The 24,105-nt window shown below is 35.7% G+C and overlaps 1 protein-coding gene across 5 annotated transcripts in view; it reads right to left on the reverse strand.

Annotated features, from left to right (window-relative positions):
• Nucleotides 1-242: 242 nt before the first annotated feature.
• Nucleotides 243-24,105, reverse strand: part of vegfba (vascular endothelial growth factor Ba) — a 28,072-nt gene continuing 4,209 nt past the window's right edge. For 4 of the 5 annotated variants that reach the window (XM_067457028.1, XM_067457030.1, XM_067457032.1 and 1 more), the window contains exons 2-8: nucleotides 19,737-19,779; nucleotides 17,938-18,134; nucleotides 16,075-16,148; nucleotides 14,057-14,089; nucleotides 11,964-12,047; nucleotides 5,396-5,602; nucleotides 243-3,629 (exon numbers count right to left, since the gene is read on the reverse strand). In XM_067457028.1, coding sequence (XP_067313129.1) covers nucleotides 3,608-3,629; nucleotides 5,396-5,602; nucleotides 11,964-12,047; nucleotides 14,057-14,089; nucleotides 16,075-16,148; nucleotides 17,938-18,134; nucleotides 19,737-19,779 — 660 coding nt within the window. In that variant the 3' untranslated portion in view covers nucleotides 243-3,607. The remainder of the gene's footprint in view (nucleotides 3,630-5,395; nucleotides 5,603-11,963; nucleotides 12,048-14,056; nucleotides 14,090-16,074; nucleotides 16,149-17,937; nucleotides 18,135-19,736; nucleotides 19,780-24,105) is intronic. The other variant, XM_067457029.1, reaches the window with a different exon arrangement.

Below are 24,105 nucleotides of genomic sequence, written 5' to 3' on the forward strand. Positions count from 1 at the left end.
CAATGACTTTCTATTTATAAACTAAACAAATGACAAAAAATAGTACAAAAATACATAATGATAAGAATAGGGGAAGGGGGAAAACGTAGTTAATTGTCCTGTTTTCTTTTTTTTGTATGTTGGGTTGAAATATGAGGTTATATGACATCTGACAGGTTGGTAGATTCACAGAGTAATACTGTTTACAAGTGTGTCCGCATGCTGTAAATGTTTCAGAATTACCAAATCATCACAAATCTATCTCAAAAATAAGACATTTCAGTTTATTTATATTAATATATATAGCACATTGCTTTATGGCTGTTGTCTTTTTTATATACTGTATGTGTGTGATCAGACCTACATTTATACACATTGTAGACATAAAGCAGAGCAGGTTATGTCTCTCTGTAACAAATATTATACACACATTCACACACAGGAGAATCGGGCACAGATGGTATAGCAGCAATAACCATTATTAATTACGTTCAAACACTCAAAGCTTATATTGTGTATAGACTGTGGTACAGAGATCGGGTTCTGTTGTGTTCTGTTCTACCAGGATACATGTCGGATAGATACGGTTCTATGCACAAATTTTCTGAACAAAGCGACAGGACTCTGGAGTACTCTTTACATAGAAGAGAATGGAAACACTGAAGTACTGTCGGTACATTCATATTGTATGCATTTTGTGTATTTTTGATCTATATATTTCCACGGTTCTATATTCTTACTGTGATAATTACGTTAACTGTACAGACACAGAGGTAGTTGATATATGTTACTGTTGAGAGAGAGAGAAAAATGCTACGTTTATAGCACAGGATTTCACACAGAACATTTTACAGCGGCAACAGAGTTGAAGGAAAGCCAGTCATCATAGACGAGGAAGCAGGACAACATATTGAACAGTCGACACAGAAAAGACCTTAAAGTCAACATGAACTCAAAATCAACCCTATTCACTTTCATAACACATTACTATTACTGTACATGCAGTTCATTTTAAAGAAAATAATATTTCATCAAAATAGAATGACTCCATCTCTGAAACGACTTATCTTTTTCCGCTTATGTCACCTAGGCAATGTGGGCTACTGGATAATGCTAACCAATAGTCCAATGGCTATTTAAGCAAATAGCCACAACGTTCAGGTTGGGCTCCATTTTGGTTTGGAACATGCACTTTTTACCCTTCAATCAAACTGCATAAAATGAGTGCCGTCCTACATATTTGTTCCACTAAAAATACATCAAATTGGGTTGCAATTGACATTTCATGTTGACTTTAAGAAAGATCAGTAGTTTGGGAATGCTGTTAGCAAGTGATTGATATCCTAGTCTGGAGGGTGAAAGGGTGCTTAATGATCTTAGTAATTTACATTACTGCAGATATAAACCAAACAAATAATCTGAGAAATCACTTTAAGTGTGGTCAGACTCAGCTCAATGCTCTTGAAAATCATAATTCAGTCAAAAATGCTACATATAAGGTGGAAAGAAGTATTTGGGTAAATGACCACCATTAAAAAAGTAAGTGATTTTTTCACCTTCAGCCTCCCCAGCAAACAAAAATATGTTCTGAGAACATTTAGCCCAAAATTCCCATTAAGTTTCTGAATGTTTTCAGAACATTCAGTATTGGTTCTTGGTGAACATTAGAGAAAACAATAGGGGATTTTATTCATTAGTATTATGGGAACATTACTGTTGAATGTTCCCTAAACCATCTGAAAATAGGGAAGCAGTAATGTTTTAAAAATGTTCTAAAATGTTCCAATTTTTTTTCCGTTGAACGATGTATAAATAGAAATTTTCTGCAAACATTATGGGAACATTATTGAAGGCCATTTAACTATGAACAAACATTCTATTAACGTTACTGGAAGAACGTTGCTCATAACTTTGAGAGAACCTTAGAATGGAAGCCAAAGTTCTGAGAACATTCCCTGTTAGCTGGGCCTGACATTGATGCAAACTCACAGTCCTCAACGTCATCGGCTGACAGCTACATCATCTGAGCTGAGCTGTATGATTCTGAAGAAATCAGGCGAAAACACTGAACATTCTTGGATCAGCACAGTCGCAGCAAATTAAATTTTGCAAAGCATAATACAAAATGCATCTCAATATAAAAAATAAATACGTCATTCTCCCAACCCTGTGAGATGATAAAGAAAAACTTAACACAGACAGAATGGGCACTTCCCTTTTTCTGTAGCTTGCCGGGTGCTCTCAAAGCCTCTTTACTCAAATTCCACAAAGTCGAGACTGTGAATTTGTCTACGACGGCCACCCAGCCTGGTTCTATAGGTTGAATTAACAAAGATACACAAAGGAACATTCTTTAAGCATTCTTTAAAACAAAATGGACTACAATAACATTAGTATTCTTTACAAAATGAATAAGATAGATAAAATAAATTCTTCTTTCAGCATCAACACAGAAAAGCTTATATTTACCTGCTTGCATTTGTATGTGTGTGTGTGTGTGTGTGTGTGTGTGTGTGTGTGAGAGAGAGAGAGGGAAGAAGGAATAAAAAAAGAAACAAATGAGGTGAAAAGAATAAAGAGACGAAAAATGAGTGTGATCTGGGGTGTGGGAGAGAGAAGACGTGTGTTTGGTGAGCACCAATGGAATATAGCCAGATTTCTATACTATTGGCATTCCTCTCACTGGCTAGCCAGTGGGAAAAGCTTTCAATTCCCAAAGGAAGGAACCAAACAAAAAGCAAATCAAACAAACACAAAAAGACTCATTGATACAGTCTGTGAAGCCACATTATGGACTTATAGAGGCCAGGAATAAATTAGGATAGACGAGCAGATCCTTATTATTCCCAATTCAGACCACACAGACACCCGTCCATCCGTCTAATCGACCCATCCAACCTTTTAACGCAAGCAGAGGGTCAGAGGACACCTCGGGATGTTCTCAGGATGAGATACTCTGTTTGTGTAGCGAGACACTTGAGTTCTCTCAACATTGAAGGTCTGTCAACATCCATCCCATCAAAAACTCTCCACTTAAGACTTTAAGTAGTTTGGTAGAAAAAAAGACTCCTTCCTTATTCTGTTTTCCCTTTGAAAGTTCTGAGCACACTCATCATCCTTAGTGTTACACTAGCTGTGTGTCCGTGCCTTTGCGGATCCATTGAAGCTGAAGAAAATCCCAGAATTGGTTTTGAATAAAGCTCAATGAGAACTACACGGTTCACCTCTTGAGAATCAAATATTCCAGCGATATAGCGACTGACCCACTGGACTTTAACTAAATGTCCGTCATACAGTGTCAAATAGTTAAAGGAGATCTGAAGTTTGGTTTATAGTGGCAAAAAGCTTCCTAAACTCAACAATAGGATCTGATGATATTCCATACACACAGTACAGAAGTGGATATACAGTGCAACCAGAATGACTATGCATCTAATACTGCTGAAATAGTGTGTGGGACATAGCCAGATGGGCCAGGGGGTGGGTCTGTGGTTTATTCCCAAGCGCAAGTCCTCTTTCTGGGTGAGACCCAAATTTCAGAGTCCATGACAAAAGAATAAGCAAACCTTTGACCTCCTCAAAGCTGTGCAAAGTTTGATCTGTGGATTATATGGGTGGTTTGATTTCACTATTCACTTTGGGTTTCACATCTGAAAGAGAATGAGAAGAGGAAAGTGATTACTTGCATGTTAAAAATAGCAAGCAATACTTTACTTGAAGCTTTTCATAAACAATTGTGATCAGTTTTGATGCATTTAAATACAGTACACTACTATTTATAAGTTTGGGGCTGGTAAGATCTTTAAATGTTTTTGAAAGAAGACTCTTATGCTCATCAAGACTATTGAAAACAGGTGTGCTGCTTAATATTTCTGCGGAAACTTCTGGATGCTTTGATGAATATAAAAGTGCAAAAGAACAGCATTTATTTGAAACAGAAATATTTAGTAAAAATGTCACTTTTGATCAAATTAATACATTCTTGAGGGAAAAAAGTATTAATTTATTTCAAAAAGGGAAAAAAAATCTCACTGACCCTAAATTGTTACGCGACAGTGAACCCATTCAAGGTTATAGTGTTAAAAAGCATTATAACAAATAACAATTCACAATATAAAACCGGAAATTTGTTCTAATCCATTTTTAATGCATTATTATAATTTTAATTCCCAATAAATGGTTTGACATTCTCATTCTAGAAGACATTTTACTATTAAAATAAAAAAAATATATAAAAATATTTTTTGTAGATTTTCCTAGAAGAGAATGACAGGATTATTTTTCCAGGATTATTTAAATCACTATATAGATAAAAAATAATAGCATTTATCTGAAATATAAAGCTTTTGCAACATTATAAATGTCTATACTCTTACTTGATCAATTTAATGCATTCCTGCTGAATAAATGTAAAAATCTTACAGACTCAAAACTTTTGAACAGTAGTACAATGTTAAAAAAGCTTTCTATTTCAGATAAATACAGTTCTTTTGAACTTTCTATTTATCAAAAATCCCCCAATTTTTTTTTTACACACAACTGTTTTCAACATTGATTATAATCATAAATGTTTTTATGCAAAAACCTCAACAAATCCTCATATTAGAATGATTTCTGAAGGATCATGTGACACTGAAGACTGGAGTAATGATGCTCAAAATTCCGCTTTGACATCACAGGAATAAATTACATTTTAAAATATTAGGGATGTAACGGTACATGTATTTGCCCCGTAACGGTTTAGTGCATACAGTCAAATGATGAATAGTCAGTCTCCAGAGATCCACATACCAATATACATATATAGTTTTGATTAATTTTTGTGACGCTCCACAAACTTGACGGAAAGGAAACAGAGACAGTAGAAAAATGAAAGTAATAAACTGTCGTGTGCAAAAAAAAATTACAGCGTAGACTAATCAAACCAATAAGTTTAAAAACAGCTGGTCTGGTCACGCAGCACTGGTCAATCCATCAATTAGAGTAACTAATTTAAGTTAATATTATGAACAAATTCCACTTAATATTTGAACAAATTCCACATCTGGAAAATGTGGACTCACCCCCCAGATGGAACAAACTGTAATTTGCACTACTGTCTGCTCAAAATAAATGAAAAGAAACCTAGCATTGGGGATTTGTTATTTTTTCCTGTTTTGCAGAACTCATATCGAACCGTGTCCCCAAAACCGAGGTACGTAACAAACAGTGAACCGTACAACTTCTGTTTACCATTATACTCCTATATCACTCTCTCTTATCTACGGGTCATGGATGGAGAAACACTTCCTTTTGCAATAAAATCCTAAATGGAGGCCATGCCATTGCGTGTAAGGGTCTATTTTTAGCAGATCGAGTTGCATTTGAATAAGTTGTTTGGCTCTGTATATATGTGTGTGTGTGTGTGTGTGTTTACCGGCAGCTGTGCTCGTTGAGTGTCTTCCCCCTCTTTGTACAGCTCACCTCCCTCAAACTGCACCTGCATTCACAAGAGGGAGGCTGTGATGTCATCCTTCGGGCAGGGCATGGCGGACACACCTCTCTGGCAGGTGGCGGAGGGGCGGAGCTAGGCGGCAGGGTAGGAGGGGGAGGAGGAGGGGGTGTAGTTGGCACAAGAGTCCTGCTGGCATGAAAGGGAAGAAAATAAGCTGTTGGTGGTGGTGAGATATAAAGACCTTCATATGACAAAAATGAGCATTTTGTCATAATTTATTCATTTCCATGTCTTTTCAAACAAAAAATGAATCATGGATCAGAATGATATGGAAGCTTGTTTCCACCAGAGAATAAAACATTTTAAAATATCATTGTGACTTTTTATCTCACAATTATGAGTTTACATCTCGCAATTCCGTACCATAATAGAGAGATATAAAAGCGTAATTGTGAGATATAAAGTCAGAATTGTGAGATATAGTTAGAATCAAGTGATATAAAGTGAGAATTGTGTTATATAAAGTCAGAATTGAGAGATATAAAGTCAGAATTGTGTGATATAAAGTCAGCATTGTGTGATATAAAGTCAGAACTGAGTGATATAAAGTGAGAATTGTGTGATATAAAGTCAGAATTGAGAGATATAAAGTCAGAATTGTGTGATATAAAGTCAGAATTGTGTGATATAAAGTCAGAATTGAGAGATATAAAGTCAGAATTGAGATATAAAGTCAGAATTGAGAGATATAAAGTCAGAGTTGCGAGATACAAAGTCAGAATTGTGAGATATAAAGTCAGAATTGAGTGATATAAAGTCAGAATTGAGAGATATAAAGTCAGAATTGAGATATAAAGTCAGAATTGAGTGATATAAAGTCAGAATTGAGAGATATAAAGTCAGAATTGAGATATAAAGTCAGAATTGAGTGATATAAAGTCAGAGTTGCGAGATACAAAGTCAGAATTGTGTGATATAAAGTCAGAATTGAGAGATATAAAGTCAGAATTGAGAGATATAAAGTCAGAATTGAGTGATATAAAGTCAGAGTTGCGAGATACAAAGTCAGAATTGTGAGATATAAAGTCAGAATTGAGTGATATAAAGTCAGAGTTGCGAGATATAAAGTCAGAATTGTGAGATATAAAGTCAGAATTGAGAGATAAAGTCAGAGTTGCGAGATATAAAGTCAGAATTGTGAGATATAAAGTCAGAATTGAGAGATATAAAGTCAGAGTTGCGAGATATAAAGTCAGAATTGTGAGATATAAAATCAGAATTGTGTGATATAAAGTCAGAATTGTGTGATATAAAGTCAGAATTGTGAGATATAAAGTCAGAATTTTGTGATATAAAGTCAGAATTGGGAGATATAGTCAGAATTGGGAGATATAAAGTCAGAATTGAGAGATATAAAGTCAGAGTTGCGAGATATAAAGTCAGAATTGTGAGATATAAAGTCAGAATTGAGAGATATAAAGTCAGAGTTGCGAGATATAAAGTCAGAATTGTGAGATATAAAATCAGAATTGTGAGATATAAAGTCAGAATTGAGTGATATAAAGTCAGAATTGTGTGATATAAAGTCAGAATTGTGTGATATAAAGTCAGAATTGTGTGATATAAAGTCAGAATTTTGTGATATAAAGTCAGAATTGGGAGATATAGTCAGAATTGGGAGATATAAAGTCAGAATTGAGAGATATAAAGTCAGAATTGTGAGATATAAAGTCAGAATTGAGAGATATAAAGTCAGAATTGTGAGATATAAAGTCAGAATTGAGTGATATAAAGTCAGAATTGTGTGATATAAAGTCAGAAATGGGAGATATAAAGTCAGAGTTGGGAGATATAAAGTCAGAATTGTGAGATATAAAGTCAGAATTGAGAGATATAAAGTCAGAATTGTGAGATATAAAGTCAGAATTGAGAGATATAAAGTCAGAATTGTGTGATATAAAGTCAGAATTGAGAGATATAAAGTCAGAATTGAGAGATATAAAGTCAGAATTGTGAGATATAAAGTCAGAATTGAGAGATATAAAGTCAGAATTGAGAGATATAAAGTCAGAATTGAGAGATATAAAGTCAGAATTGTGAGATATAAAGTCAGAATTGAGAGATATAAAGTCAGAATTGAGAGATATAAAGTCAGAATTGTGAGATATAAAGTCAGAATTGAGAGATATAAAGTCAGAATTGCGAGATATAAAGTCAGAATTCAGAGATATAAAGTCAGAATTGTGAGATATAAAGTCAGAATTGTGTGATATAAAGTCAGAATTGAGAGATATAAAGTCAGAATTGCGAGATATAAAGTCAGAATTGAGAGATATAAAGTCAGAATTGAGAGATATAAAGTCAGAATTGTGTGATATAAAGTCAGAATTGTGAGATATAAAGTCAGAATTGAGAGATATAAACTCAGAATTGTGTGATATAAAGTCAGAATTGTGAGATATAAAGTCAGAATTGTGAGATATAAAGTCAGAATTGTGTGATATAAAGTCAGAATTGAGAGATATAAAGTCAGAATTGAGAGATATAAAGTCAGAATTGTGTGATATAAAGTCAGAATTGAGAAATATAAAGTCTTAATTGTGTGATATAAAGTCAGAATTGTGAGATATAAAGTCAGAATTGAGAGATATAAAGTCAGAATTGAGAAATATAAAGTCAGAATTGTGTGATATAAAGTCAGAATTGTGAGATATAAAGTCAGAATTGAGAGATATAAACTCAGAATTGTGTGATATAAAGTCAGAATTGTGAGATATAAAGTCAGAATTGTGAGATATAAAGTCAGAATTGTGTGATATAAAGTCAGAATTGAGAGATATAAAGTCAGAATTGAGAGATATAAAGTCAGAATTGTGTGATATAAAGTCAGAATTGAGAAATATAAACTCAGAATTGTGTGATATAAAGTCAGAATTGTGAGATATAAAGTCAGAATTGTGAGATATAAAGTCAGAATTGTGTGATATAAAGTCAGAATTGAGAAATATAAAGTCTGAATTGTGTGATATAAAGTCAGAATTGTGAGATATAAAGTCAGAATTGAGAGATATAAACTCAGAATTGTGTGATATAAAGTCAGAATTGTGAGATATAAAGTCAGAATTGAGAGATATAAAGTCAGAATTGAGAGATATAAAGTCAGAATTGTGAGATATAAAGTCAGAATTGAGAGATATAAAGTCAGAATTGAGAGATATAAAGTCAGAATTGTGTGATATAAAGTCAGAATTGAGAAATATAAAGTCAGAATTGTGTGATATAAAGTCAGAATTGTGAGATATAAAGTCAGAATTGAGAGATATAAAGTCAGAATTGTGTGATATAAAGTCAGAATTGTGAGATATAAAGTCAGAATTGTGAGATATAAAGTCAGAATTGTGAGATATAAAGTCAGAATTGTGAGATATAAAGTCAGAATTGAGATATATAAAGTCAGAATTGAGAGATATAAAGTCAGAATTGTGTGATATAAAGTCAGAATTGAGAAATATAAAGTCAGAATTGTGTGATATAAAGTCAGAATTGTGAGATATAAAGTCAGAATTGAGAGATATAAACTCAGAATTGTGTGATATAAAGTCAGAATTGTGAGATATAAAGTCAGAATTGTGAGATATAAAGTCAGAATTGTGTGATATAAAGTCAGAATTGAGAGATATAAAGTCAGAATTGAGAGATATAAAGTCAGAATTGTGAGATATAAAGTCAGAATTGAGAGATATAAAGTCAGAATTGAGAGATATAAAGTCAGAATTGTGAGATATAAAGTCAGAATTGAGAGATATAAAGTCAGAATTGAGAGATATAAAGTCAGAATTGAGAGATATAAAGTCAGAATTGAGAGATATAAAGTCAGAATTGTGAGATATAAAGTCAGAATTGAGAGATATAAAGTCAGAATTGTGAGATATAAAGTCAGAATTGAGAGATATAAAGTCAGAATTGAGAGATATAAAGTCAGAATTGTGAGATATAAAGTCAGAATTGTGAGATATAAAGTCAGAATTGAGAGATATAAAGTCAGAATTGTGAGATATAAAGTCAGAATTGAGAGATATAAAGTCAGAATTGAGAGATATAAAGTCAGAATTGTGTGATATAAAGTCAGAATTGAGAAATATAAACTCAGAATTGTGAGATATAAAGTCAGAATTGTGAGATATAAAGTCAGAATTGTGAGATATAAACTCAGAATTGTGTGATATAAAGTTAGAATTGAGAAATATAAAGTCAGAATTGTGTGATATAAAGTCAGAATTGTGAGATATAAAGTCAGAATTGAGAGATATAAACTCAGAATTGTGTGATATAAAGTCAGAATTGTGAGATATAAAGTCAGAATTGTGAGATATAAAGTCAGAATTGTGAGATATAAAGTCAGAATTGTGTGATATAAAGTCAGAATTGAGAGATATAAAGTCAGAATTGAGAGATATAAAGTCAGAATTGTGTGATATAAAGTCAGAATTGAGAGATATAAAGTCAGAATTGAGAGATATAAAGTCAGAATTGAGAGATATAAAGTCAGAATTGTGAGATATAAAGTCAGAATTGAGAGATATAAAGTCAGAATTGTGAGATATAAAGTTAGAATTGAGAGATATAAAGTCAGAATTGAGAGATATAAAGTCAGAATTGAGAGATATAAAGTCAGAATTGTGAGATATAAAGTCAGAATTGAGAGATATAAAGTCAGAATTGTGAGATATAAAGTCAGAATTGTGAGATATGAAGTCAGAATTGAGAGATATAAAGTCAGAATTGTGAGATATAAAGTCAGAATTGTGAGATATAAAGTCAGAATTGTGAGATATAAAGTCAGAATTGTGAGATATAAAGTCAGAATTGTGAGATATAAAGTCAGAATTGAGAGATATAAAGTCAGAATTGTGAGATATAAAGTCAGAATTGTGAGATATAAAGTCAGAATTGTGAGATATGAAGTCAGAATTGTGAGATATGAAGTCAGAATTGAGAGATATAAAGTCAGAATTGTGAGATATAAAGTCAGAATTGTGAGATATAAAGTCAGAATTGTGAGATATAAAGTCAGAATTGAGAGATATAAAGTCAGAATTGTGAGATATAAAGTCAGAATTGCGAGATATAAAGTCAGAATTGCGAGATATAAACTAAATTTTGACTTTTTTTCACAATTCTGACTTTTTAGTTGAAGAAAACTGTAAAGAGCACAGGGGTCCTAATTATATGAGGAATTTTAAAACAGTAAGAAAAGCCTTGAAGTAATTTGAGTAAAGCAATTCTGATCATACATGTTCTGACAAATCCGGCTCCAAGAGAATTATGTAAAACTGCAACAACTGACAAAGAGCACGTCGGTCCTTGCAATCATTAACTTTGCAAAACCAGACCTAAGCCTGCATCTCCACATTAGACTTGAAATTAAATTCAGTAACAAACACAAAAAGACCCATAATGCATTCTGAGCATGCATCAGCCCTGATCTTCTTTTTGGACGGCAGCACCACAGATACACACTGGATATTGTCTGTGGCCGTCAGTTCTTTGATGTCTCATTTGTGACGTCTCTGATGGGATGGTGGCCTGATGGGCCTGTTTTTCCCTCCCCCCCCTTATAACTAAACCAAAACTGGAAAGAAGTGTATAGCTGAGAGTTAATTAAGGAAGAAAATCAATCTTTGTGTGGAAGTAGTTTGAGAGGCTGATAGAGCATGTGGAGGGGAGGCTGAGGAAAAGGGAGGGGCGTTCTGGCTGGCAAATTAGCCTGATTTCACACTTGCCACTGACTCCATCCATGGAGGAGTGGATGATGGATAGCAGGGAGGTAGAGACGGTCCAAAAGGAGCGCCCTTCACTTGCCCTCACCAAAAACCAATGACGAAGAAACAAAAGTAGAAAAGGAAGGAGAGGAACTGATGAATTCTTTCCCTTCGACCAGAATTAATTAATTGTTGTCTGAGTGGAAGTCAATGTTGCATGAGTAAATGTGCAACACAGCACGTACAAAAAAAGAGGGATTTTAAGGAAAAGATTTTGACCAGAATCTCATCCATGGGATTCATGTGCTTTGTTGATTCGAAACAGGTTTTAATATTTAATAATATTGATGGTACTAAATGAATAAATAAAGGCAAAGCAAAGATTAATTATTAAACATCTTGCTAAACTGATTCTATTAAACATATAACTATAGTAATTTCTACAATGACAAAAGAGTAGCCAAATGTGCCATGTTAGTCTTTAAAGTACCTGAAAATGCCAAGGTAAAAGAATATGGTAATCCTTTAGTAGCAAAGTGTATTCAAACAGCCTGAAAACAAGATTGTACACTGTGCATAACATTATGATGTTTTTTTAAAACTCACCAAATTTTGTTAGATAGAGGCAAATAAACTTATCTCCAGATATATTCTCTGAAAGAACCTAATAAATTTACATTTTCTGTATTTATCTTGTTTTCAGAACATTCAGATAATAAGAAGAAAATACTGATTAAGAAAATGACTTTAGTGTAACAGTACTTTTTTGTAATAAAATATTAACATACAATGGCTTTTTCGCTATGTGTTTCTTTCGTTTCGGTTTCCCCTTTTGACGCTTTTTGCCTCTTCTTGTTGTCTGTGGGGCTTGCCTAAAAAAGACAAAATATAAAATATATTAAATGTAAATATTACATATAAATAGGTATAAAAAATAATACATGACCATGACTCCATTCAGCTAAAGTTTATCGCACAGACTCTACATTCTTTAACATAAGTCAAGTATTAAACTACAATTATTTAATTCAGAGAGTTTTTAAGATGACTTTATCACGACTTAATTCTTGTGATTCTTTGGCCTCAGCCTCTCTGAGGCTCCTTAAGGGCCAGTGGCCTAATTAAGCAATAAAATGAATGTTCTGTTCCGTTTCCCAACAAAGGAGGGTTCTAGGTTTCTGACTCCCTTCCAACAGTCCAAGACGCACGCCAGCTGGACTCAAACACACACCAAAGCAACTGATCGAGTCTTTTAGAAGTCCGAGAAAAAATACACAAATGCAGTGTTTTCCTAAGGTATCTTCATTAACATAAACATATATTTATACTGTGATGAAAAAAATCGTCATTGTAAATGGACTGCATTTATATAGCGCTTTTATCCAAAGCGCTTTACATTTTTGCCTCGCATTCACCCATTCATACACCGACGGCGATGTCAGCCATGTAAGGCTCATCCAGCTCGTCGGGAGCAGCTGGGGTTAGGTGTCTTGCTCAAGGACACCTCGACACTTGGTCAGGTGGAACCGGGGATTGAACCACCAACCTTCTGGTTTGTAGACAACCTACATGAACCACTGAGCCACTGCCGCCCCTTCATTGTATTCTTATTCAAATGATCTATACCATAAATGTAAGTTTAACTAAGTAAATTTCACATTAAATTAACAGGTTGGCTGTTCGCTGGAAATTAAGGGGTGGGGAGGACTACTTGTAAAAAAACAAACAAAAAAAAAACACTACAACACAGGGAAGTGTGAACTTGAGGACCAATGCCAAGTTCACACATTACGTTCCACTTAAATAATTGTTATTTTTATTTACTGTCTGGTCTCACCACAGTTCTAATACCAGTACACTGTAAAACATTATTTCGAAAAAAATTTTACCTGGTTGCCTTAAAATTTTGAGTTCATTGAAATTGAAATTTTGAGTTAAATCAATGAACATTTTTTGAGATTCGACAACCTTTATTAAAAGATTATTAAAAGATTTTGTAAGCATATTGGGTAATTGTGTGGGTTTTATTTCTGATGACGCAGTGAAACATGCCAAATAGTGCTATTTTCATGATTTATCAAATTTTTTATGTGGTTCAGATACAAAAATATTTTGAGTTTCAATTTATTAAACAAATTTCCTTCATTGTATCAACTCATATTTTTAATTCCAATAAACTCAAAATTTGAAGGCAACCAGGTTACTTACTTTTTAAAGTTAAACCAACAAAAAACTTTTTTTTTTTTTACAGTGTAATAGTATTGGTTATAATATAATACTAGTATAATAATAGCATATATTGATGTCAGAATACACACTAAATGAGCCTTTCTTACAAAAAACTGTCAACTAAAACTGTCAAAATAGTGGTGTAAAATGATCATTAATATAGCTCACAATTAAAAGTTGTTTGAACAAACAAACAAAGAAGATTTTATGCAACTGACATGAATGATGTTTCAAATCCTGTGGATAATAATTACTTTTCTAAGCAGTCAGACTTGTGTTTTTCATAAAAGATCCTAGACAGGACAATGAAAGGGATATTTGTAAAAAAGCAGTAGCCTTTTTCTTTACCATCAGGGTCAGAGTAAACTAGTATCAGAGCAGAACAGACTGAACCAAACACGTCTGCCTTTCACACACAATTAACTCAGCAAGCAGCCATCTCCATGGAGTTAATGTGTGTGTGTGTATAGTGGGGCAAAGGGAAGAGAGGGCAAATGCTGTTCACACTGCTGGTGAACTTTACATCTCTCTCCCTCTCTCTCTCTCACACACACACACACACACACACACACACACACACACACACACACACACACACACACACACACACACACACACACACACACACACACTATATAAATATATAATTTACCTGGTTGGCTCTGCATAAAAGTTTGCTTTTAGCCTTTAGGGAAAAGACAGACAGTTAAAACGGAATAACAATGACACTTACAATTAAAAGAAAGATCACATAGCACATGCACACAGATATTTAACAGATATGTAAGTATTATTATTATTATTGCTCATATAATTTTATTTTTAATAAACCTGAAACCCATAAAAAAAGTATTTAACTGTATGTTATATCATCATGTAATTCATCCTGCACTACTGAATGAAAAAGACAGTGTCAAATATATCAACCCTGAGCACAAGTGGTGCTACAAAACTAAACACACATACGCACTTGCAGTGAGAACATCTTGTTTTGTTGTTATGGCTCTGGGTAAGTAAAAAGGCTATTTACAAAAAGTTTCGCAATTCATTAAGTCATACTATTAGTTAATAATTGTGAAGCAAAACATCTGGATAAGCTATTACATTCACTACTGATTGGTGCACTTTGACATGCTACTTGCTACATGTTCAAGTGCTATCTATTAACTGTAGCAACACAAATGTGATGATATTGAAAATCTAACCGACAACATAACACCAAATGGGCTGATTTCTCAACTCATTCTTGACTTAAATGTTGGATTTATTTGTCATGAGATAATGGTTTTAGCATGTCAGAGTGTAAACATTATCAGTAAGATATATGTTTTTTCGCATGATAACGTGAGCATTAGAAGAACGATCAAATCACAGGTAAACAGAGTTAATAATGTTGGCTGGTTGCCTGTGTGGGAGTTTAAGTAACTTAGGGTTGGTCAACAGTGGTGAGATCAGTTTGTACGGGGCAGATCAGTATTACAAAGAGAGGATAGAGAGGCGAGCGCATGTAAATGCTCTTACCGAACGCTCGGCTCCAACCCTGGCCTTAATCCGAACCCCACAACCTCTGAAAGGGCTTTTGAGGAGAACCTCACAATGAGCTGATAAAGAGCTGATGTTGACAGCTCGGCTACGTGCCAGCACAAGAGTGTTTCAGGGGTGAAGACTTTCTGTGACTGGGTTCAGGAAGTACTCCGTGGGGAGATGGGGTCATTCGCCATGTGACAAACAGGGTGGAAGTGCATTTGTGTGTGAGTGTGTGGGGAGGGGATTTGAAAGTCAGATAGGTTTCGGATTGGTGTGTGTGGGTGGGTTTACTTGGCTATTCTTTGGGGATAAAATTCCCACCCATAAATTGGCAAAATGTTACAAAACCTCCCTTTCGAGTGGTTTTCAAAGGTTAAAATGATTTATAATTATAGTAACTCTTAAAACCAATTGTGTTTAAAAACCCAAGAATGAGGTCAGGTAACTCCTTAAAATTTGTTATTTTATCACAAATATATTTATGAGCTTTAAGATTTTTGCTCCAAATACACTACCTTTAAAAGTTTTGGGTCAATGCTATTTTTTTTAAGGAATTAATACTTTTACTCAACAAGGACACAATATATTGATCAGAAGTGACTGCATTTAAAAGATTACAAAAGATTAAAAAAAAAAAAAACCTGATTTCTGATCTTTCTATTTATCAAATTATCCTGAAAAATGTATCACAGTTTCCAAAATATATTTAAATAAAATGCATTCAAATAGTCAATTTTTGATCAGATAAATGCCAAACCCAAACTTTTGAATGGTAGTGTATAGCCTTCCTACTTTCTGGAAGATTATTCAATGTGCGAATGACATTTTACATTTTAAAAACCAAATAATCTGATTTTTAATAATTATCAGAGTTTTGTTGTACATATTAAATACTTTATTATTGCAAAAATTCAAGCTACAAGCACCACAAAATGTATGACTGTGCATCAAGATAAAACGTATGTCAACCATTCAAATTCTAGTGCTCGATATGTCGATATGTGTCGAGGGCTCTTAGGGTTAAGATTAGTCTGTTATAAAATTAGCTTTATATAAAAACAACACAAATCTATGGTATGCTGGCCCTTATTTATATTGCTATGTCAGTCTGTTGGAATATGTATGTGTGAGTATGTATCTCACCTGCACTCACACTGGTTGTGTTCAATGAAAGGCAGTTGCACAATTTCATGCTTCATGTATGAGGTCTTCATGAGCTGTGGAGTTTAACAGAGCAGGAGTCAGTACACACACACACACACGCACACACACACACACACACACACACACACACACACACACACACACACACACACACACACACACACACACACACACACACACACACACACACACACACACACACACACACACACACACACACACACACACACACACACACACACACACACACTCTGTTCTGCATAGTAATGACTCCATCTTTTATCCTTAAATCTCTCTATACAGTACGTGACCAGGATCCAACCTGATCTATTACACTAGAGACTCAATCTTCCCACACTGAATATGCATGACTAACTCATGCTGTGTGTCCTCTGTGTGTGTGTCTTTCTGGCAAAGCTTCGAGGTATTAGATCTTGTGTTATTACAGGGGGTAGTGTGTGGAGTAGTCTCGCGTAGCCAGCCCTTTGGCTTATAACATCAGGTCTGGGCTCTATAGCCACTGCAATTAGCCACAGACTGCACACATCCCTATATATGGGCCAAAAGATGTAACAATATGTAAAGTGACTAATCACAGTATTGTTTTGTTTAACGTCATGTGCAGGGGTGGCCACAATAACAGACCAGCATGCTATTACAGACTATCGATACTTTCATGTTTGCCTGCATATTCAGCAGATCATTTATTATAGATTTGAGAGGACACACAAAATCACATGAGAGTCCAAAGCGTTGTGCAATCTTGGAAAATAATACTTTTGCCAACACATCTCTTTTAAATTCAATATGTGCCTCAAACAAAAAAGGCTTGATGTCTTGAAGTTTCAATGCTGTGAACTTCACGAAATAAATTTTGTCCAGCATTTATTGATCATCTGAAGTATTCATTGCTGCGGCACTGGATCTTTTAAACACAGCATTGTTTCCTGGCAGACCGATAATGATCGCTGCACACTAAGCTTCCAGAAAGCCTGTAGAAGTCAGCCAATCAGATTCAGACTTTTGCCTTCACAAAAGTGTTTCCAGTTTTGTGTGCTATATGCATCAGACGTTTAGCGAGAGGAGTGTGGGCAGACCGTAGGTGTGACGTCTGGCGCTGAGATTGTGTTGAGGTACTTTGCCCCAAATATCTATAATTACTGTTTTATATAAGTGTATGTGTGTGTCTGTAGGTGTGTGCTTAACATGAACAGTTCCATACAGCCATGTTAAGCATGTGAATGTAAGTTAGCAAATGTATGTGTGAAATGTTTCTATGAAGGGAGAAATTAAGAGAATTTTGCATAGTGTTACATTTACCCTATACCATTCAGAAGTGTGGGGTCAGTAATTTTTTTTTCAAACAAATTACTACTTTTTAAAAAAAAAAAGCAGCACAACTGTATTCAACATTGGTACAAATAAGAGATGTTTCTTGAGCAGAATATATATATATATATATATATATATATATATATATATATATATATATAAAAACATTTAAACATTTAAAAAAACTCTTACTGACCCCAAACTTGTAAACAGTAGTGTAGGAACTGATATACAGAGACCCCTCTAAAGTATTCTGACAATTCATCCACATTTAGGAATATGAATGCCAATGCCTTAAAATATCAAAATGACTGACTGACATTATTTTTTTACAGATATACATCTCAAGCACACTTAACAAGCCAAACATTTCACAAAACGAAGCTTGTTGGATAATAAATGTTAAAATTACAGATATACTGTTCAAAAATGATGATCAAATGTCTGTTGAATATGTCCACAGTTGTACCAGTGGTAGGACACCTGTGAGGTGCATGTGTGTGTGTGTACCTCCATTACAAGTGTGTGTGTTTGTGATGGCACACACTCGAGCGCCTCATCGGAGCAGCAGCCTCCGCAACGGTGCAGTGTTACACACGACGGCAGGAAGAGGTGATGCGTCTCCCATGGAAATTCCCGCCAAACTTCCACCAGCGTCTCTCTGGGATGGCATCCGCTTCTCTGATACACATCCAACCACCTCACCACTGAGAGAAAGAGAATAAAGTAAGAAAACACTTCAAACTTAATGGAACAGTCCAGGTTCGGGACAGCATCTATGACATAATGACTCTGTTTACATTAATGCAGTCTTGAAGATTATTATTTAGACAACCTGCTTCATCATTAATTGAAAATGACATTATATGTGTGCATGAATATATTACACATTATATATACACATAAATATTGATGCAAGAACCTAAATTATTGAAGCAATATCCGTTTCTATGTAGACGTGTTATGAACAGAATTCCTGTTGGTTGATGTTTCTCAGTGTAAACAATAGCGTATCCTTGATTACATGTCCAAGGCAAAAGTTGAAATACTGGATACTGTGCACAACGTTTGTAAGTGATTATCTCACACTAGTCTCATGCGTACACATATAAACTTTGTGGCTGTACATTCACTATGTATTTTAAAGGGTTATCTTAATTTGTGTTTCCGAAGATGAACGGAGGTCTTACGGGTTTGGAATGACATGAGGGTGAGGAATTAATGACAGAATTTACATTTTTGGGTGAACTAACCCTTTAACATTTATCCTGGTGAAATGCCCTCAACTTCAAATCAAAATGTATTTATAAAACACAATAAAAACAACAGTAGTTGACCACTGTGCTGTATAAAACCTTGCTAAAAAGATGTAAAAATGTATATAAATATTTTAGACCGCAATGAGGAGGAGAGTATCAAAAACACTGATAACTGATGCATCCTTATACTCTAAGAACAGTTATAAGCCTGGGTAAAAAGATAGGTTTTTAACTTTGATTTAAATTCAGATTCAGAGGAAAGTAATCTGCGGTTAACCAGAAGACTAATATCTAGTTTCCAGCAGACCGTCTTCCGTATTCAACTTATGATAAAAGCATAATGGCATGACGATGACGTCTGATGTAGTGTTAACGTTTTGAACTGTGTGAGGTATTACACTTTCTTTGATTCACTTCAGAAGGCCTCTATTAACCCCCGGAGCTGTGTGGATTACTTTTATAATGGATGGATGAACTTTTTTAGGCTTTACATTTGGGGCTGCCATTCACTGCCATTATAAAGCTTAGAAGATTTTTTTGAAATATAATCTGATATTCGTCTGGTGGGAAAAATTGGATTGATGGTGAGTAACTCATGGGGGAATTTTAATTTTTGGGTGAACTATCCCTTTAACCAGAACATTCCTCTGAACATTATGCACCAATGGGCTGGTATTTTAAAGAAATCAATACACTGATCTGAAGCACCTATAATGTAGCATTACAATATTTTTACTCTCCAAACACTGAATATTTTTACAATTGACCTTTCACTAAAATAAAGATTTGTCCCTTCTTGATGAATACAGTTCAAAAGAACAGCATTTATTCAAAGTATTTTATTTTTTAAATTGTAACGCTACAAAAAAATGATATTTCTGAACCCAAACTTCTGAGCTGTAGTGTAGTTTGCCTTTATGTAATGACACAGTAGCTAGCAAACAGGCATTTTACCATGATCATTGAGGACCAAAATGAACCATTTTATTATATTGCCTCACTAAATCAATAATTCATGCATGCACATGAAAAGAAAGCAAGGCTCAATACCTTCTCCAGATCTGTGGCTCTCTGTTGGCATCCAGTGGTCTGACTAGAGGAAAGGACACAGACGAGGCGTCAGACACAACATACAGCAGGGACAATAACAAAACCGCATATGTGGTGCTATAAAGAACTGTGAGCATACGGCGACATCAATGATTCTTTAAAGCTCTTCTAGTGTGTATTTGTGCCAGAGCAGCATAAAGATGGATGTTAGCACACATTTACACAAACATGCCCCTCATAGAGTGGGGTCCGCGCACTGGAACAAGGTCATCGCTGAGGGAGAGAGCAGACTTTGCACTATAGCGCAAACAACACACACATACATGGCTTCCCTGCACCATGCCTGACTACTTACTGTGTGGGTAGTTTTCTGAGCATGTGTGACAATCGCATTTTAGGTGATCTCACACTGATATAATCCAGTACATTCGGTTATACACTCACAGACTCACAGAGTGTTTATTTGCAACGGTGGCATCAAAGCAATAAATAAAGGTTAAATGTAATTAAAGGGGGGTGAAATGCTGTTTCATGCATACTGAGCTTTTTACACCTTTAAAGACTTGGATTCCCATCCTAAACATAGACAAAGTTTCAAAAACTAATGTTGGACGTTTGATGGAGTATTTCTGTGTTAAAAATACTCTTTCCGGTTTCTCACAAGTTTCGGCGAGTTTTTTTCGAGTATGGGTCTACTTGACGTTAAATAGATCGGAAGGTCCTTGTATGGGCTGTACGGGCTCTTCTCCCGGTAGGGTGCGCGCACGCGTGACTAGAGGGAGAGAGAGGAAATGCACGCTGTAAACAGTCTCTCAGGTGCAGATCCAGTCCTCCGTGAACACTTTTGACGCGCCGCGCTCCACTTTATTCCTATGGGTGACGTCGAGCGACTTCAACGCTTCAGCAGAGCATTCTGGGAAGGCAGCGCTGCATTTGAACCGATTTGAACGCAGAAATGACGGGAAGCTTCAAGGCATCGCTTCAGTCGCGTCGCAAAGTGGATTTCCACGGTCACTGCTGTCACAGGACTTCACCAAATCATACCAAAGAAGTGTGTTTTTGACAGAGCGGTCCCAGCGATAAAGTTCGGTCCTGCTTTGGAAGCAGCCGGTGAGTAAATCAACTTCAAATGTCTCTGCTATTGGCTACCGTCGCATGAGTAAACATCAGTAAACGATACGATCGCGTGCTTTGTCATTCAAATGCGCTAACGGTTACTCCATTGTTGTTCTGTATAACACTAGTCTGACTCTGACGTGCAAAACCGTTTTGCTTGCTACCTCTAAGGTCTAGTCACATACAATAGTCCATAAACCGAATCATGTCCTCATAAACTGCGCGTAAAGACACACAAAGGCCCCTAAATACAGTACATACCACAGAGACGGACGTCCTGCTGTTGCTGTTTCTCCTGTTCAATTTATTTCAGCCTCAGATTTGATTCTGGATCATTATCTGTATTAGCTGAGATAGCCATGGGTTTCTCCACGCTTGAGGACGTCACCGCTTTGTGCACATTCGTCATTCTTTAGCTCCGCCCACACGATACGCCTCCAGGCGCTCGGTTTTTTCCGGAAAGACTCGGTACAGCCCATATTTCTTTTATAAATTTGATAAAACTAAAGACTTTTCGGAGATATGAAGGATGCAATACTACTCTATAGGTACTCAAGATTGACATGAGATTGACTGAAACTTGAGTGACTTGAGTGTTTCACCCCACCCTTTAAACAATATTTATCAGAAGACATCACAGATCATTGCACGGTATGGGGGTTTAGTTACGTATAGGGAGGCGTCTGCAGATTCTGTGTTGTAATATGAAGGTTGAGTCAGTCAATTCCTCATCTACCTCCTGCCTTGGTGCCATTGTGAAATATAGCAGCCAGCTCAGAGCTGGCAAAAGGAACTGGCACACACACACTTTCACACACATATTAACATTCACTTTCTCTCCCTGAAATGCGCACACGCACTAAAAATCTCAATGCTGCCAGGTTTTTTGCAGCAGCAGTTGGCTGGATTTGGCTGCGTCAGCCTTCTCTTTAAAAGCCCTCGAGTTTGAGCACCAATCATCAGCTCAGCTGCCCCGCTCTCCCACAATCCCCCTCCACCTGCGGCCCATGGGTCAGTCTGGCATCTGTGAATGGACTCCAGCATTAAGAAATAAGATTTTCAAACTGAACAGCAGGTATCAGGCACTGCTATATGGCGGAACCAAAAGTCTGAGATCACATGGAAAATCTGGGATTTTTGGGGGGTTTGAAGTGAACTAAATGTTTTAAGATGTTCATGCATTAAAACGAGAGAAAAGTTATGATGTAAAATATTTATAATTTTTTTTACTATTTCTGGGTCAAGTATAACCAAATGTGTGATACTGAACAGGTGAATTCCTTTCTACCAAAAAGTATTTTGCTTCTATTGAAGCAAAAGATGCTCTTTGGAACTTCAAATCATGCAGGAGAACATGATCATCAGGTTTCGTTCAAGTCAGCTCTAGTGCTGTCAGCATGAAACGGAAGATGTGACAGTCTTTTAAAGGATACAGCTTCTTGAACAAGACAAAATGTACACTTCATGGGGAAAAAAATCAGGAAATGAGCAAAAACTGTTGTTTAAAGGTGTCATGAACTGGCTTGTATTTATTTTTTTATACTGTTTTTTTTAGGTCAACTAATGACATTTGTGTGGACATTTTTGTGAGGATAAAACATCATAATGAATATGTAATAGGCTATTTCTACACTGGTTTTGAGGCTCTCTCCAGAACGCTCAGGTTTTGATGGGTGTGCCGCACTGGAGAATTGGGAGTAAACGCCCAAGGCCAGGATTGGATAAGATTTGCATATTTAAGGAGCTTCAACTTCCTTGTCAGTTCACGGGAGGGATTGTTTTGAAAGTGGCAAATGGAATAATTATCTGACAGGGCTCTCAAAATGAAATTATCAATAAAAAAATACAATGATTTATCTCTCATCCACCTACGATTTATTTATTTATTTTATTACTTGGCCTGCCCGAACAGTGAATAGAAGCATGAACCGCACACGCATAAGTGGGTGCACGCTCTTCAAGTCCAAAGAGTAAACATTAACAACGCAGATCACGATATTATTATAGATTATTTCACTATTTAAGATTAACCTGTCTGCGACGTGCTTATACGTTTTGGTCTGGAAAACACATACCGGTAGCCCTGGTACGTTGGGATTTGTGAACTCCCTGGCCCATAACATATCCGATCTGATTTGTTCTGATCCCAAATCGCAATTAACTAACAAATAAGGAATCAATATCTGTAACAATGCAATACTATCCCATATAAAAAGACATGTTTAACTCACATTAGTGTCTTGTACCATTCCTGTCGGATCCAATATAAAAGGCACAGCATTGTGTTTTAATCTCAATATAGCCCTATTCTCATGGGATTAGTATTATCTAGGATCCTCTGGTGATTTGTAATAATTGCAGAGAATGTCTGTGATCTTAATCTCATGCAAATCGGCCATGTCTGTAATTTGTAAAATAAAAATCCCCCCCCCGCAAATTACCTACCATATTTCGCTGAACACCGAGGTCCTGTGATAATAGTAACCCCATGCAAATTGGCATCTCTCTGATTTAGCCAGGATTAGGCGGATCGTATATGTCATTTTTGCAAGGTTTTTGTTTCCTGTGCGCATTTCTATCTTTATCTTTCATGAAGAATGTAGGCAGCACGGATTACTTTCACTTTAGAATGATGCAAATTGCTTGAATGGTGTGTTTAATATCAATAATATACTTAATGAAAAACATAACAACAGAAATGTACAATGACAAGCTCGCTTAAATGGGCGCTTTTACATTTAGCTTTGAAACTAATCTTCCGCCGTATATTTGTCAGCTTCTCATTCGGGATAAATGAAATCTGACTCCTGCTGCTGGTCTGTGCTCAGTTTTTAATTGTAGCGCAAGTTCTCTGACTGAACGAAATTATTTGTATTACTATAAAACTATCAAAACGATAGTGATACATAAGACTATTTATGATTTCATACAGCTATATCTATAAGAAAAAAACATTTACAAGTCTTGACATCATATTCGGGAGATAATTCAGTAAATTCGAATATAATCACAGGCTTTGCTTATCCCGTGCGAATGTGCCACGCAAAATTCAGACATGGGGAGTAATTTCTAAATCATAGAGGTCCCTAGATAATACTATTCCCTTGCGAATAGGGCTTATGTCTGCAAATCCAGGGTCAACCTGTGTCTTGTTAACAAACGATTATCTTGCTATCTTTGGCGTGTTTATTGCTCAGTAACGCGGTCAGTTTAGTTGCACGAGTCGGTGGCCGGGGCTACATAAGAAGGAGTA

This window comes from Pseudorasbora parva, chromosome 11, assembly GCF_024679245.1.
Source record: "Pseudorasbora parva isolate DD20220531a chromosome 11, ASM2467924v1, whole genome shotgun sequence".
Classification (NCBI taxonomy): domain Eukaryota; kingdom Metazoa; phylum Chordata; class Actinopteri; order Cypriniformes; family Gobionidae; genus Pseudorasbora; species Pseudorasbora parva.